This window comes from Centrocercus urophasianus, unplaced genomic scaffold (genome assembly GCF_019232065.1).
Source record: "Centrocercus urophasianus isolate 14NV4802_14NV808 unplaced genomic scaffold, USGS_Curo_1.0 seq_20, whole genome shotgun sequence".
In the NCBI taxonomy this organism is placed as follows: Eukaryota; Metazoa; Chordata; class Aves; order Galliformes; family Phasianidae; genus Centrocercus; species Centrocercus urophasianus.
Window position 1 is genome coordinate 21,116,488 of NW_024884756.1, and position 17,481 is coordinate 21,133,968.

A 17,481-nucleotide genomic window follows, 5' to 3' on the forward strand; every position below is an offset into this window, starting at 1 on the left:
CTTCGCACCCCACGGGGCGGGGGACAGCGCGGGCTGCCGGCGACGGTGTCGTTAACGTCGCACAGCCCGTCCGCGGGCCGGGACGGCCGGGGCGGCGGGCGCGGGCTGAACGCAGTTCGGCGAGGGGCCGCATCTCTCCGAGCGGTTCGGTACCGCGTCACGGCCCGGGAGCCGAGAGTCCCCGCGGGCGGTGCCCCAACGCCCCGACGGGGCACGCGCTGCCCTCGCGCGACCTCTCTCCCGCAGCGCGAGGGCGGCTCGAGCCCCGGCTCGAGCCCCGCGTGGAGTTGCGCGGGCGCGCGGCAGCGGAGGGGAAGCGCCACGAGCCTCGGAAGCGCGAGAAAAGAAAGCGCGCGCCCTCGGGCCTGCGGCCGAGTGTCAGCAGCACGCTCGGACCGACGAACGACGGGGGAGAGCCGCTGGGCTCCCGTGGCGCGCAACAAAGCGCCGTCGGGGTTTTCACGGAAGATCCCTCCGCCTCACTACCCGACGGCGCTCCTCCCGTCCGCGCGCACAGCTCTCGCTCCCGGCCCCGGGCGGCCCCGCCGGCTGCTCTCGCGGACGGCGCAGCGCTGCCCCACAGACGTGAGCGTTTTGCCAGGTTTATTTTACTTGTCATACACAGACGATACAAACGGGCAAAAACCGAAACATTTCTCAATGGAGCATGTACTGGTATAAAGTATTCAGTTCCACGGACATAACAGAACGAATATAAAAATCACAACATTCGATTTACAGAAGAGTCAAAAATATACACACGTTTATGACCCTGAATTTCTATTAGGAAACTTCCCCGCCGAGTGTAACCTAGACCGAATACTTAGCCCGATGCATATTTCGGTTTGTAATTGTTTCTCATATAAAAACGAGTTAATTTTATGGATTTGCTACTCGAAATCCGAAGTCTTTACTGTTGTGCTTCGCCGGGAGGAGCCGCGGGACGGCACCGCTCCGCCATGGCACAGCCGGGGCTGCGCGGCGGGGCGTTCGGCCCTCGCGGTGCGTCCGCAAGGCGGACAGGCAAAGCTCGGTCAGCTACTTGATGAAAAAGTCAATTCCAAAACTAAATGCAGTAAAATATACAACTCACGATTCATCTCCACTGGACTACACTATGGTTACCAACAATTCAGTCGTCTATAGCTTTTTTTTTTTTTTTTTTTTTTTTGTCTTTTTTTTTTTCCCAAGATTATTCATTACAAAGATTTACAGCGATATAAAGAAAGAGGGGAAAACTGCAAAGAAATTTGAGAAGAGTTTGTCAGCATTTTTGGCACCTGCAGGGACCGGTAATGGATTTGGCACTCGGGGGCAAGGGGAGGAGGAATATCACGAAAATAATGGTATTGCTGCTGTCGAGCTATTCCTTTTAAAGAAAGATACAGGGGCAGTTAATTTTGCTTTGGGAAGGCGTCATGCTACTTTAATCGACTTTCCTACGAGAAGTATTTCTGTTCTGCCGGAGGGAAGCTCAGTTGCGCCCCAGCCGTGGCGGCCCGGGGCAGGGCGGGGTTCGATCATGCGAGGAGCTGTGGAGAAAGGCGGACAGAACTCCGCTCGCGGTCACCTGAGGGCGGGCCGGGGAAAGGCGCGGGGGCAGAAGAGGGAGATTTAAACAGGATCTAAGTGTTACGACTTAACAGTGAAAACAAAATTAAAACCGCAACGAATAGGAAACAAAACTAAAGAAAAGTAATAAATTAAGTACTATGTACAGGCATTTCACAGGCTCTTTTTCCCCACTAGCACTATCGTCCCCCGGTATCCATCCGTGGTGAGAGGAAGGAAGCGCTGTACGGTTGGAGGCTGAGCATCCTACTGCCAGTGGGGTGCGGCGGGGCCGCCCGGAGCCTCGCGGGGGCGGGCGGGGAGGGGGGCGGCGGCGGCGGCTCTGCCTCCCTCCCTGCCGGGCCGGGGCGGATGGGGAGGGGGTCAGTGCGCTAACCGCGGAGAGGTTCTTGTGCAAAACGGCGGCGGGGCCGGGCCGGGCCGCGCCTAGCTGTGCGAATAGAAGCCGTAGTAGCCGATGTCCTTGGCGCAGGTCTTATCGCAGTCCCGCTGGGTGAGAACCTCGCTCTTGAGGGGCGAGGAGCTCTCGGACACCGGGGTGTCCGAGGGGGAGATCCGCCTTCTTTTGGCCTGCTCGTAAATCCCAGAATCGGTGGAATCGATGGACTTAATGGACGACGGAGTCTCGATCCAGCTAGAGTCGGACAAATCTTTGGGCTTGGAGTCCTCGGCGCCCGGCAGAGGGGAGCGCTCGGGAGCCAGGCTCTCCGCCTCCTCCCCCAAGTAGGGGTTGCCGGCAGCCATGCGCGCTGCCGCCGCGCTGTTGGGCCAGCAGGAGAGCACGGAGCCCGACTTGCTGCAGTACTGCGGGGGGCTGCGGGCCCCCCAGCCGGACGGGTCGGCGTAGTAGCCAAGCGGCCGCCCCGCGCAACCGGCCGCCTGCAGAGGCAGAGCCTTGACGCCGGCCGCCGCGTAGGAGAGCAGCGTGGCCGCGTTGCCGGCGAAGTCGGTGGCCGTGTCGTAGGCGGAGGCGGCGAAGTCGAGGCGGTTGTTGGCGGGGGCGACGAACCAGCGCTGCGGCGAGGGGGCCCCCGGATCCTCGGCTTGCTGTGGGGAGAGCAGCCCGTTGGTGTGGGGCACGCTGCGGTCGGCGCCGGGTCCCGGGCCGGCTCCTGCCCCGGGGTGGAAGCGGGACTTGGCGTAGTTACTCACGAACTGGTCCTGGAGGAAGGAGCCGGCCATGGCGTAGCGGGCCCCAGGCACGATCTGCGAGCGGGGCGAGTCGTTGGGGGAAGGCGTCAGCCGGTCCATGTCGCAGCCCGTGTAGATCCTGCGGGAGCGAAGGGGACAGAGCTGGGTGCCAGCCGCCACGGCCTGGGCACGGACGGCCGACTCGCGGCCCCACGCCCTCAGCCCCGCTCTGAACGGGGATCCCCGAGCGCTGGGCTCCATCTCCGAGCCCCTAGAGCGTCTGTGCCGCACAGCCGCTGCTCCCGCTACGAGCGCAACAGTTGGCCCGGTCCGGCCACTGCGGAGAGCAGTCTACGGGATTGTGGCGGCTGCTTAACACTTATTATTGAGAATCACAGACGAATCGTCAACGTTTTACAGTTTTTAAATTAAGCTAATCTTTAAACACCTACTGTAGGAAAAGAGGAACCAGACGCATCCCTGCGTGGCCTATATATAATTCTCCCATGCTGGGCTGCAATTTGCTATTATAAAAACTTTAATGGATGAATAACTACTATCTGTATTTAATTCAGGCTAAAACTGTGCTTTAATTAACCCTCCACGCCTCCTGGAATTTCTTATCCAAAATAAACTTGGCCCTTAAACAAATCCAACGTGCGAGACAACATCAAGCTTCCCCCTCCCCCCGTTTTTTTTGCAGCAACTCCCCGTCAAGTTTTTCCCTCCAAAAAGGGCGAAGGCCCTCTCGGCCGAAGGCTACCGGGCCTCTCGGAAAGCCACACGCGGTGATCCCAGGGCAGCGCGGGGCGAGAGGACTCTCCCAGGGGCAGCGGAGACGGTGGAGCCCCACAGTATCAAACCGGGCGGACGCGCCTGGCGCTCAGCTGCACGAAACGAACACGGAGGCCACAACCGCGCCCTCCCCGCTGCGCGCACCGGGAGTCGCGGGCCGCCCCCGCCCGCTGCCCCGGAGGCCGCTCTAAGGCGCGGCGCGGCCACTTACGTGTCGTAGTTGTCCCGGAAGCCTTTGGCGAAGGGGTTGTGGTCGATTTTCAGCTGCGTGATCTGAGGAAGGGGAGCAGAGCGCGGCGTAAGAGAGGGAACGTCCTCCCCGCTGCCGCCTGCGGCGTTCAGACGGGACCGAGCAGCGCTCCGGCGGCCGGATCGCCGCTAAGGCGCGGAGATAACGCGGCGGCGTGCCCACAGACATCGCAAAGGGAACGCTAAGATTTACTTTATTCTAAAAATTACGATTAATATCCCATTTAACCCCGTGTTTTCAGAAGTATCGTTACTCGATCTGCGTCCCGTAATACACCCAGGCGCGGGCAGAGACGCGATCTCTCGCCGCATTGAACACAAGGAGTCCGGGGCCGCGCGGTCAGGGCAGGGCGCGGCGGGCACTGAGACCGAGAACGACGTCGCGGAACGCTCAGCTCGGCCGCGCTAACGGTCCCCGCGGGGCCGCTCCGAGCGGAGCACGGGGAAACGCCGCGCTCGGCCCAGGGGAAAGGCAAAGCGGAGGGCTCAGAGCGGGGGAGAAGCGGCCGCGCCCTGCGGGGAGCGCCTTACATCGGTGTTCTGGTAGGCGGTGACCGCAATGAACTGCGTCTCGGGGAAGGTGAAGGTCTGCACCCTGCCCGGCTGGTTGGTGTCCTCCGTGCCGTCTTCGTTCACCTCCACCACGTGCAGGCGGGGCTGGTACTTGTGCAGGGACTGCAGGACCACCATCTGTCGGGCACAGGGACGGGAGCGGGGAGAAGCGGGGATCAGAGCGGGAAGGACGGGGCCGGGAAGGACCCGCCGCCGCCCTCCCGGAGCGCCTCTGCCCCGGCAGCCGGCCGCGGTCACGTAAAATCATGACTAAAATATGTATATACGTCCGATCGGGCAGTGCGGGGTTCTCCCGAGGCAACAAAAATTAACGGAGCCGTTCCCCCCACTGACCTGCCCGTTGTTGTTCGATGCTCCTTTATTGTTGGTAAGTTTGAGCTTCCCAAAGGAGATCTCCTGGCGCATCCAGTGCGCTCCCGTGTTGGGGGAGTCGGGGTGCATGTACACGCGGTTCCCTGGGCAGAACGACAGAGCAGCATCGCGGTTTGCACCGGGCCCGCAAGAGCGCGGAGCCCCCGCGCAGGCAGCGCCGGTCTCCGCGGCCCCTCTCGCACCGCGCTCCCTATCGCCCTCCGCTTTCTCCTCCACCCTCTCCTTTCTCAAAGCATCGCCGGCCTTTCCTTGTACGAGCCGGCTCACAAAGGCTTTAATTAATCGTTCTCACCTACATATGTGTCGAGAAAAGTGTTAATTAGAGAAACTTGCCTTGTACATTGGTGTCTGCCTTGCCGCAAGGAACCCATTTGCCTCCCTGAAACCTCCAGTGGTTAGGATCCGCCAAAATTACATCCACAAAAATATTGTAGTGAGCCGTGGGGTCGAGACCAGAAATATTAAAACTTAGGAAAGGGAACATGCGCCTATAAAAAAAAAAAAAAAAAAAAGGGCAAAAAAAGGAAAAAAAAAAAAAAAGGAAAAAGAAAGCAAGCGGCGATTCGTGCCCGCGGAGGAGCCGTCCGGCGATGCCATCCTCGCAGCTCCCGGCAGCGAGCAGGGAATAAAATCCCGGCGCGGGTCCGTGCCCGGGGCGCAGCGCTGCGCGTGGGGATGGGCGCGGGGCTGCCCGGGTCCCGGCGGCTCCCCCGGGGCGGTGGCGGCGGGCGGCTCCCGCGGCGGCTCCGCGCGGCGGCGGCGGCGGCTTACCTGCCCTGCTTGGTGATGATCATCTCCGTCTGGTGCCGGTGGAATTTCAGCCAGAGCGGCCTGTTGCACAGGTAGACCTGCGCCTTGCCCGGCACCAGCCCCGGCTGGGCGGAGGAGAACTGGTAGAACGGGGCGCCCTGGTAGGACTGGCCATACTGCTGGGGGTAGGGGTAGCCCGGCGCCGGGTAGCCCTGCGGCGAGGAGTTGGACAGGAGGCTGTTATAGGCGCCGTTGGTGATGACGGGGTGGTGAGCCATGTAGCGGCTGGGGCTGGCGATGGAGAAGGCCGGGTGAGCAGGTCCGTGCTGGCCGGGGTAGGGGAACATGGCACTGGGCGCGGAGGCAGCAGACTGGGGCTGGCTGGACTGAGAGAGCAGATAGCGATCTGCGGCAGATCCATCGAAACTGTGACGAAGCTCGGAGACCCCGTCCAAGACGGGAGAGAGTTTATTTCTCTGGACGTCCCCTGGTGTGTCCTTGGAGTCGGGAAAATTGTCTGTATCTGACTGATTCGTCATCCCCCTGGTAATTTTTTTCAAAGGTGAACTTCTCTCCAGGTTGTCAGTGGTCGAGATAATGGGATGATCATGCAAGGCAAGCTCGGATCCGCCTGTGTGTGGGTAACTGCTGCTCACATTGAGAAATTTCTTGGAGAGCATGATAGAGGGAGAAAGACAATGCTCCAGCTGCATCGCTCTGCACCGCAGCAATAACCCTTCCGTCCCTGGAGCTGAGGGCTGCTCGCTACCAGAAGCGAGACATCCTGGGACCCTCGGTAGGCAGAAAGCACTTCATCCACCAAATGCTTCCCAAACGTTTGATTTACTTTTTTTTTTTTTTTTTTTTTTTTTTTTTTTTTCTTCCCTGGGAGAAGAGATTGGCCAATTGACACTATGCAGCAATCAGGAAAGACTCACTTTTGATCTCGCTGCTTGTGGAGAGGATGAAACGGCTCCTGCCATTGGTTAACCGCTGACAGTAATTTAATTAGATAGACATTAATTAGGATAATCACCTGGCTCCCGGTCGCGACGATCATGGCAAATTGAAGGAGATGATTTTATTGTGAGATAGAAGGAAGGCGAAGGGGGAAGGGAAGAGCGTGTTTGCTGTGAGAGCTCGTTATTCTGTGACCTTTCCCGCATTTCTGTTCTTTTTCGACCGCGGCTGGAACGCGGCCCCAACGCCGCGCGCCCCCGCCCCGCCTGCGGGGACGGCCGCCGGGCCCCGGGGCTCGGCCCCGAGTTGGGGAATAGCGAGAACCGTGCAGCCCGGCTGCCCCGACGCGTCCGCCGCGCGTTCACGGGTTCCGTGGAAATAAATATCGGGGCGCCGTAATGCCGGGGATTATCAGCAAAACAACACGGACGGCGTCCAGCCATCCGTTCTTGCTTCGGGGCTCGCGCCTCTCGCCGCCGTTTCCCCTCGGTGTGACTCAGTCCCGCACGCGGCTCTGCGAGGGGAGGGAGAGCTTCGGTAGCGTGTTGCCGGCACGGCTTGGCGCCTCGCGGCAGCGCACGGCCTCCTCCCGCCGGGCCGCGGCCGCAGACCGGAGCCGCCCGGCCCTCGGGGCGGAGAGGAGGGGAACCCGGGGAAGGCCGCGGAGGAGCCTCTGGGGCCCCCGGTGCTCCCGCTGCCCTCCCTGGGCGAACTGAAGAGCTGTTAAAAGCCCCGCTTGCGTCCGTATTATTATTATTATTGCTCCGGAGGGAAGCACACTCGGTTGATTTTTCTTGCTATTTTCCCCTTAGCGCTTTGGACCCCGGGGATGCCTCCCACCGTCTCTCTTCCCAGTTGACACCAGCTTCCAATTCCGCACCAGGCTAACGCAACCGGGCCGCCCCACCGCCAGATGCACACCGGCAGCAACTTCGCGCATTCAGCCCGGGGTGTGCTGGCCATCACAGGGCAGGTTCAGACTCCCACCTCTCGCAGCCATTTGGGAATCGCTCAGCAGCCCGTCCCAGCGGCTGATGTGTCAGAGAAGCTATTCTGCACACTCTGCGTGGAAATTATTCGAACAAAATCATGCATGAAGCAAAAAGCAGGTGTTTGCTCACAGTCTGGTGGTATGGCACAGGCAACTTTCTGTACTGTGTCTTCCCCATTTGGTGCTTTATCCCTCTCAGCCCTAATTCTGCCCCTGACCTATCTCGCCCACGTGCCTGCCTCCGCATTTCTCTGCTCAACCCCAGTGCAAAGGGAATGGGGTTGGGTACATAGGCAGGAGCTATGTTGAAACATAGCTCGACCCCATGAAATGCGGCCTTGAATTGTGTCGCTACCCCCATACATGCGCAGATCTGCAATGAATTCAGTGGTGTACTGCCAATCACATGGAAGTGTTAATGTATGCCAAAAATCCTCAGTGCACAACTCCTAAACTGGTATAATGGAGAGAGATGCAATGGCAGGTGGTGCTCCAGAACCGTCACAGACAGGAGGAGAGGTTCACTGATACAGGTGACGAGGGGTCAGGCTGCTAATGAAGGGCTGTGGCTGCAGGCTCTGAAGGCAGCTGCTCACAGACCTCTTTCCGCTGGCCTGGGTGGCTGCCTTTCAGGTTACTGCACGCACACATGCACTCTTCCAAATCCTCTGTGTAGCTCCTAAAGCACTGGACAAAAATGAGGAGAGATGCCCCCAAAAACAGCTTTTTGATTATTCATGAAACATCTCAGTAAATGGAAAATCATGCCTCTGCAAGTGAAACCGGGTACTGGATGGAAAGAGTGGCATTGCAGCATAAGCTCATGCTGCAGGGGATCTGCATCTCCAAGACTCTCTTCAGCCACTCTCTATAAAATGTACATTTGTCAAAATAAATTTAGAATGTGCACAAACCACAGGTTTAGCTGCCTACTTGCCCTGGCCTTGCATGCATGTTACATGGAGCACTGCCAAGAGCTCCCCCCATTCTGCAGCACTACGTTACCCCAGCCCCCAGTAGCCGTGTCCCTCCCAATGCAAGGGGGACACACGAGACAAGCGCCTGGCCCTCATAAGCCTTCTTCAAGGGATGGCCAGAAAGCACTTCCACTGATCTTAACCGCAGGCAAACGTGGTTTGTTGTCTCCATTTTCTGCTGCCTACTGTGGGGGCAGAGGGAAGGCCATAAGGAGGGCAGCTGTAAAAATCTACATGTTTCCATCTGAAGTAAATGCATGCTAAATATACTTTGAGAGAGAGCTACTTGAAAATAGTTAGAAGCCTAAATAAGAAAACAGAAGAATGTTTGAATGATAATGAACAAATAAATAGAAAATTCCTCAGCACCATGTCAGAAATAAGACATAATTTTAGGGTCTATTTGTTTACCACGTAAATAGTCAATTTGCTTAAAATACTTCAAAACAAAACAAAAAGATGTATCTAGGAGTTTTAAAATACTCATCTGCTACAGTTTTTTAACAATTCCAGCAGTTGAAACATTATGAATGAGTGACACAGAAAGAGAACACTTCCACCAGACAAAAGGCTCAAAGCAGCCTAATCACCTCCAACACCAAAAATCCAACCAAACTCCCCAGCACCTGCCCAAACCCAGAGGCACCCCCTAAAGCCCAGTACTTTGCTTTGTCTGCCTTAAACTACACAGCCAAACCCACTCGCCCTGTGGGAAGCATTTTCCTCTCCAGTCTGTGGAAAGGGTTTCAAATGTCATATTCCAGCTGGGACTCTTTCCTTATATTTATACATACGGGCACCTCATGTACCTCCTCTTTCACAGGAGGAAAGGTTCCTATAACCTTAGAGCAGCCTCTGCCACTTCAGCATTTATTCTCAGAATACTGCTATTTATGACACGGCTGGTGAGCATTGTGTGAATCAGTTATCAGCATAACTGAATGCATTTTCATAAGGTTAGTTGTCTTCTGTGGATATTACAGTTTGAATACTATTGAAAGAGAGTTGTTAGCATAACTTTCAGCATTTTGGTTTTTCTATAGCCTTGGAATTCAGTGCTAGTACCTTTTTTTTTTTTTTTTAATCTGAAAAAGAATATTTGACAATCAATGGGAGCCAAGTTTCATTAGAAATTTTTTTTTGCTGTCCTAGCAACTACTATCTCAGTAGTGCGACAGTGGGTAGAAATGTGTTTCACCAGCACTTTTTCTACATCATTAATTCCCCCCACTATTTCACAAAGAAGATCTTCCAGAACTTAAGACAGGCTTGTAAATGTATTTTTATTATGTTGCAACAATCAAAATATATATGTACTACTGATTTTTTTCCCCCAAATATCAAATGAAAATTTAATACACTTTTGCCCACATTGTGTTCTTAAATTGCTTTGGAATCTGTAAAGACCCTGATGTAAGGAAACTGAAGCAACTGCACAGTTAGAGACTGGAGGGTGTTAGAGAGCTGCTTAGACTTAGACTGCAAATGAAGTCAGATGTCCCTGTTTAACCAAATATTGCCTCAACAGTCTCTGTTTGTGAGTATTAGAAACAATAAACAAATATACACAGAAAGCATCACAAACAGGAAATGGGTTATTTAAATACAACTGTATCCAACATAGCAGCTAAACACTGGACAATGTTTGAAGTCATCAGCACATCCACATGCTCTTCTAAATGACGTTTGGGGTCCTGAAAAACAAAAGATGCCATAAGAGAAATGAGTAAAATGTCTCCATGAATAGTTGTAATTACATCATTTCTATGCAAAACCACTGCAAGTTTAAGAGGCTGGTGATGCTCCAAAATGTTGTTTTCTAATTAGACTTATCATATAGAAATTCAGAAATTGCTTAGTCCATACTATCACTCAGAGAAATTGAGAATCAGTTTAGGGACTGCATTTCTATACAGCCTCTGAAGAGTACCACAATAGCTGTGAGTTTTAAAAACAAAATACTACATGAGGAATTCACCTCAGTTTCAATTTGTTTTCAGATATTTGTGCAAAAGTGCAACCTAGTCCTGTAAAATCTTTGAGTAGTTGTAGGACCATGAGAAAATCAGCACACAAATGCCCACAAAAAATAAACACAAGTGCACAACGAGGTGTTCGAAGTTCTGAAAAATGCAATGTTAAACCTAAGGAGCATTCTCAAAATACCCATCCCTCCAGGCTATTGCTCAAAGGAGTGGGCACTTCTGGGCATTCACATAGAATAATTTGATTATTTGGGGGTTCAACATTTGGCCACATTCATAAACTTTTTCAGAAATGAAATTAATTAATATGAAAGCGCCACAACATTATCTGGCACATTTTAAAAACTTTATTTTTAGTATTTTATTTACATTGCAGCATTGTCACCTTCTTGTGCATAAAGAAAATATGGAAGGCAATCACGTCGGAATTTTAACTTGTACTTAAAAAGAACTATTGTCAAAATCTAATGAACCAATTCAACTTACATAAGTATGAACTAGAAAATCAGTGTAAAGAATGCCATAAAACATATGGTATCTTTCTTTAAACAATTCAAAGATCACGTAGTTCTCCAATATTCTCTGTTCCAAGTAACCTGACAAACCTATTGTGAGCAGCTGTCTGTTTACAAAATTTTCTATATAAGTTGCAGAGAAATAAAAACATGTGAAAATTACTTAGTAATTTTATCAGGAAAAATGGCTTTTCTTTAGAAAGAACTTAATCAAAACATATTTTTTTCCCCTCATAATGATTTAAAAGATGAGTGAAGCCCAAATCATGTTTAAGATAACATCAAAGCTCTTAAAATACAAACCTTGTTACATGTTTTATTATATATATTTATGTTTGTGTAGACGAGCATACACTCTATTGTTCTGACTGCTACAGAAATACATGTGTGACCGAACAATAGTGTAGATGTGTTATGACACAGTTGCTAGAAGCTGACACGTAAGAGCTATCCAGAATCCTTTAAATTCTTCTGTTATTAGCAATACAATAAATACTGGTTCTTCAAGGATTTACTCTTCACTTATAAAGCTATTTCTTGTTTCCACTGCCTCTCTTGAATTATGAACACAATCTCTTACCAACTTGTTTTGCTTGTTTATCCTTTTTTTTTCCCAGAGCACATTTCCTCAGCTTGTAGGTCAAAGTCATACATATAAGTATTTTTCTGTGAAGCCCTCTGCATCCGGACATTGCAAAGGGATGGAATGATTTGAATAGAGGTTTTCAGTTTCAGTTACGGTTCTCAAGTGTTTCACTCCAATAGCGATAGGAAGCAACGCAGCTTACTTGCTCTCACACATATTGGAGCTCAGCACTGACAGTGTGCTTATGAAGGAGGATGGGGTGAGCTGGCTCTTTAGCCACAATAAGGTACAAAGTACACTCTCATCTTTTCAATATTGCCGTTCTTTAAAAGCCTTCCTGGTTTTGACCTCCCTGACAGTACAACAGATTAGGATATCTTTGTGTACCTCCTTGAAAAGGAGAATAAAAAGGAAAAGCTACCAAATCTCAACAGTGCTCCTCAGCATCTAATACAAATGCATACAGAGTGCAACTTGCCGATATTCTAAAGATTACCTAAGGCCAAAAGCCTTGTGCCCTACACAACAATCTTCAGCAAAAATAAATTCATTATTTGGAGCATTGAGAATATCTTGCATGTAGAAATAAAATCACCTATGCACATGTAAGGAAATTAATATTTAGAATGAAGGAAGAGTATCATTCCACCTCTAATTCATCACACCTCACCTGCTTGCCAACATTTTTTATTGCCAGCTGTTCAGGTGTCATCTTATCTTCTTCTTCAACAGCCTGTGAACGAAACACAGAAAAGGTCAATGTTTCAGATTTCATTTACTTTTTCCCCAAGCCATGAGATTCTCAAGTATATTTCAATTTAAAAAAAAAAAAAAAAAAAAAAAAAAAATCAAACAGCGACACTTTTAGAAAGTCAAAAAGAAAGGGACTTCAGCTTTTCAGCAGACATAGGTTTAATTACCAAGTGCCAGCGCAAAAGATCAAGGCAAATACTCATGAATGGTTTCATTGTCAGATAAGCAAAATGGATTCACAAATCTCTTTCAAGCAAAAATGCTAAAAGATTAAGGTTGAACTGGTACAACAAAAAGCAAAAAGAAAGTTGTCTACATTGTTTCAATATATATTAGAGGTTTGATCACAAGTACATTTTATAGTGCTTATAGTCACCAACACATTTTTATCATATTCTGTTGTCTTCAGATACAGCATCTGTACTATGCAAATCCACTAACTCACCTAGTGAATGAAATTCTGAATTTTACTTTTAAGGGCTTCTTAGAAGATTTCAGAAAAAAAACAGCCCTCATCAATAATGACTGACAAGCTTACTACTTCTGGAATGGTTGTTGAGATCTAATATTTCGAAAAAGGCCAGTATTAAAACAGTACAGATAACTGATTCTTCTTTCAGCCCCAATAACAATTTCTTTCTCTAAAAAGAGCATGCAATCAGGCTCTAGAATGAGTTCTAAATATTTACTACCTGCCTCTCTACTGTAATGATACCAATAAACAACCTTTCTTCTGCTATTCTGAAGTCTGGCCAAGTAGACCTTAGCTGAAGGAATGAAGAGCACAATTTCATTTTGAACTGAGAGAGAGAATCTGAGATTCTCTTCACCAAGTACAAAATTAATTTAATTACTCACATTTCAAAGGGAAACACGTAATTAAACATTTTGCTTATCTGGGGCAAAAACTTTGTGACAAAGCCTGAAAATGTATCACAGCACTTTAATAATCACCAAGGTCCAAAGAGTTCCTGCAACAATTTCTTCATTCTTACAGCCAAATCTTTTACAATTCATTTTGAATAGGGCTTAAGACAATCACCTCCTTACTTCTGAAATCAAGGATTAATTCCTTCATAAACATTACAATTACATCATTATGGGATATGAATACCTTGTTATAATTCTTAGCTAATTCTAACATCTCCTTCACTACAGTTTCATTGAGTTTGCAGTGTTCACTGTAGTCCTGAAGTGTCAAACCTTCCATCCAACTCTTCTTATGCAAATTTAGCAACATCTGCAAAATAAAACCTGTTTAGAGCATGCATCATAAACTACATTCAAATACCATGGCAATGTCTGATTTACAGTACTAAGAGTGTAATAAAAAATATTGATCTTGCAGTGTCTAAGGAAATACAATTATCAAGTATTCCACTAAAGCAGACAATAGATTTCCCTTAAGTTTTTAAGGATCAAAAATTTTGGAAGCCTAAATTAAAAAATGAAGTGCAGAAACCAGGGTCACATCTACAGCTACACAAACTCTTTCCTTTGGTAATTTAGTGGTCTTGCTGGAGGCTGAGTATGCACAAGTGTATTGCTAAAGAAGTAGTAGGTAACATTTTAGCAACATTTTAGTAACATTTTAGCAGCCAGATGAAGAAGAGTTGAAGCTTTTGGCCTGCGTTACACTTGAAAAAATATTTTAACGCTTTGATTAAATGTATTTGGGCTTAACTTATCATCCTGAACTGTACAAAGCAGCTTCTGCAGTTGTGAAGAAATGAACATCAAGGCAACCAAAATATGACTTTTGTTGGTCCTCCTAAAAAGTAAAGTGCCTTAAAAACCTGACAAAATGAAGCACATTTTTGATGGCGATAAAAGCATGGGCTATTAGAAATATCTGAAATGTGCCTGGCTCTCTGATAACATTCTGACATTTGTGAAAAAAAAGAAATAGTTACAAAGGCAATTTCCTGATTTTCATCTGTAAGGAAAGCCTATTTTGCAGTTATGCACACTCAAGGACTGTAAGAAGCATTACTTCAGCAAACAGTTTCAGCTTGCCTTTACTTTGCAAGCATTTATTACAGAGGTTTTTAAGAATCCATAAACCCCGCAGTTCCCATTACCTGAATGAAAGAAAGAAGCTATTTCATCCAATGTACTGCTTCCAAAGAAACCTGGCTTTTGAACATATGAACCAAACTGAAAGTGTCATAATTCTTATTAGCAAGATTTTAGTTACTGACAGAAGGAGTTGTGGGCAAACTGCATATGGACAGTTTAGCTAGGCTATCTGGATTTTAAAGCATGGTTTTGTGCAATGGGCTCCTCCTTTAATAGATGAAGCATGTACTTTTCTTTCTACAGATGGAAGTAACAGATCACCACCAGCACCATGAGGGTGTTCTGTCATCTAAACCTGCCTTAGGAGAGCGAGGTAGAAATAACTCTGCATCACAGACTGAAGCTTCCTTAATTCGGTCACGATTGTTCTCCTACTTGCAAAATCCATTTACATATGTAGACCGTTAAACCAAATTCAGACTAAGAACTTCAGATAAGAAGTCGTACTTTAATAGAAATGGTAGCCTCTGGATGCTGTATAGGCATTTCCCAAGACATCCAGTTCTTTTGAATCAGTAACTCTCCTACATAATAGCGCAGTCTTGCAAGCATATTCCTCCATTATTCAAAATTGTTTCTCTTTTTATTACTTCTAGCTCTCTAAAAGTAGAAAATAAGAAAACTATTCTGACTGCTGCATCACAAAATCCAACTATTCATGGCAACACAGCCACGAACATGCAGTTGTATCTGAGCCTTAGAACCTGGTTTTCAAGAATTAACTTTTGTAGTTGATAAATAAGATTCCTTCCCCCGTTTGTTCTCCTGGCTGAGACTGTCAAGCTAGAGAATTTTACTTGCGATTGAGGAATTTTGATACAAAAGACTCAGTTTCTCAGTTACTGAATACTTTTTACTTTCTGTAAACGTGAAAGTAAGAAGGACATCACTACCTTCCTGATACTCAGTGGTGTCTTCAAGAGCTCTATTCATGCCAACTGGATGCATCTTCTGTTGAAGTGATTACAGCCAATAAAAACCTAAGACTCCTTGGTCATACAATTTATTTTAGAAAATATAGCCATCCAGCATCTGTAATTCCTGCCAAAAAATCCTAAAGCAGCTAGTATGTCTTTGAGCCTACATCACTGATAACTTTGTACAAACCCATTAAGCGTGGAGAACAGCACGAGGACTTTCTGTGAAACATGGACACAAATGTTACAAAAATCCTTACATGAATGTTAGAATGAATTTTCAGAAGGTTTCATCAACAGTACTACATATTTAAGTGCTTTCTAGAAGATAAGCCAGGAACTGTTAAAACAACTCCTGAAAGAATCAGCAATTAAAATCAGAGTTCACAAATCCCATGTAATTTGTGCAGTGTTCTTTGTTCTTTGAATAAAAACAAAAATAATTACCTTCTGTTCTAGTTCATTCTTCCTGTAGTTGATAGTGATGGAATAGTAATGTCTGTTCAGTCCATGAATTAGTGCCTGTAAAGTTCAGGGTAAAGTTAGCATAAAAATTACCCGCCATTGAAATGAAGAGATGTTAGAAGAGTTCATTAAAACACAGCCATCTTCAGACATCACTTCAAGTAAATGTACCTTTTCTTACTCGTCTCTTTCAAAGTTAACTGACAGTTATACTTTCTGTTTCTAAAACTGGACTTATTCCATGCAGTAACACCCATCCATTGTAAGAAAAAGCAGTAGCTGCCTGCAAATGCTGAGCAATACATATGCACAGATACTTCCTCCAGATCTTACCTCACTCAATAAATTTGGGTATCATTTCTACTAAAACTCATCTCATTCTGTTAGAAACAGAAGAATGCTGACTATGCGCATCACATTCACCCTACACACCAAAGCTCATTTTAAAATTTTAAATACAAAAATATCCTCTGACAATTGCACCTTTGCCAAATCTGTCTTTAAACTTCATAATCTGAGTGACCGAGATGAGGTGATACGCCATCTTTAAGCACTGATTTTCTATTTTATTCATGTGGATTACTTTTTTTTTTTTTGTGAGTAAAGAGTGATTTGGATTAGGATTTGGTGCAGCGGAGTTTTAAAAAATTATGTGATAAATCTTCAGCAAAACTATAATTTGCTATTTTCAATTAAAACTTTACATACAAAGCACATATTTAGAAAACAGATAAACCATACTTAAGCCACAGTCACAAATGTTTTTTATGTTTCAATTGTTCCACCTGTCCATGTTTAAATATATTCTTTAGAGCAATCCAGAATGCATGTGCATTTGCATCTTATGCAACTTAATATTTCAGCATACCAAAATTATCTGGATGAAAGCTGGAAATGTTCTCAGACATGCATTTTTTAACACATTTCTTTTCAAAGATACACAGACTTGAAAAAAACCAACTGATTACTTTTACAAGAATTAATAGTTCAGGATAAGCACTACTCATTTTACTGATTATAATTAGAATTATCAAATACAGATTTTATCATGAATAAAGAACTTTATGGCAGAAGCTATTAGCAATAAGAAGTTTCCACTGTCATTCCCTTAACACCAACTGCTGCATAAGAATTTGCTTTGTTTTAAAAACAGTTGTAGACACTGTGGGAGTGTTGCAAATCTCCTATAATACATAGGATTTGACAGGTGCCTTACTTTCTCCAACTTTCCTTCCATACACCCAAACCATTCCTTTATAGTACGGACAAACACAAAAGGTAAACAACCACTCTACTTTAACACTGCGAGGAGTTGTGATTTGGCAAATGCAACAGCATAAACTGAAGCCCATAAAATAAACACTTGCTTTACATTCTAAAGCAAACCCTACTCTTAGCACACCATTTCAATGGGAACTGCCATTCCTACATGCCTTACAAACTGGATGCACAGACAGAGAACAAGTAAAAAAGCTTCTCATAAAAGAAAAAAAGGAAATAGGGAAAAAACAACAACAATAAAGGATGAAGCCAAGTAATTCAGTGTACTTATTATAAAAGCAAGACCAAACTGAGTCCTTGCAGGAAAAAAGCAGCTGTGCATTAAGACCAAGCCACGGCTTTTACCTTAGTGGTGACACTGCAACAGTTCACTGCCTATTTGCAAAAAAATTACGCAAGTAACTCTCTAACAACAGAAACCCAGAACTCCCAGGACTAAAATTTGCCACAGTGTAGTGACAGTGATCTTAAAATAATGAAACTTAACAATACTTCAGGGGCTTACAAGGGAGGTCATTACACACGATCCA

At 47.1% G+C, this 17,481-nt stretch overlaps 2 protein-coding genes across 3 annotated transcripts in view; both read right to left on the minus strand.

Moving 5' to 3' along the window:
• Positions 1-1,998: 1,998 nt before the first annotated feature.
• On the minus strand, positions 1,999-6,155 carry TBR1 (T-box brain transcription factor 1). Its single transcript, XM_042822576.1, has 6 exons — positions 5,464-6,155; positions 5,026-5,180; positions 4,654-4,775; positions 4,279-4,437; positions 3,710-3,771; positions 1,999-2,842 (listed from the first exon to the last, which is right to left on the minus strand). The coding sequence occupies exons 1-6, from the start codon at positions 6,153-6,155 to the stop codon at positions 1,999-2,001; spliced, it is 2,034 nt and encodes a 677-aa protein (XP_042678510.1).
• Positions 6,156-9,628: 3,473 nt separating this feature from the next.
• PSMD14 (proteasome 26S subunit, non-ATPase 14) overlaps positions 9,629-17,481 on the minus strand; it is a 45,280-nt gene continuing 37,427 nt past the window's right edge. For both annotated transcript variants that reach the window (XM_042822186.1, XM_042822187.1), the window contains exons 9-12: positions 15,653-15,727; positions 13,324-13,449; positions 12,127-12,189; positions 9,629-10,064 (exon numbers count right to left, since the gene is read on the minus strand). In XM_042822186.1, coding sequence (XP_042678120.1) covers positions 9,966-10,064; positions 12,127-12,189; positions 13,324-13,449; positions 15,653-15,727 — 363 coding nt within the window. In that variant the 3' untranslated portion in view covers positions 9,629-9,965. The remainder of the gene's footprint in view (positions 10,065-12,126; positions 12,190-13,323; positions 13,450-15,652; positions 15,728-17,481) is intronic.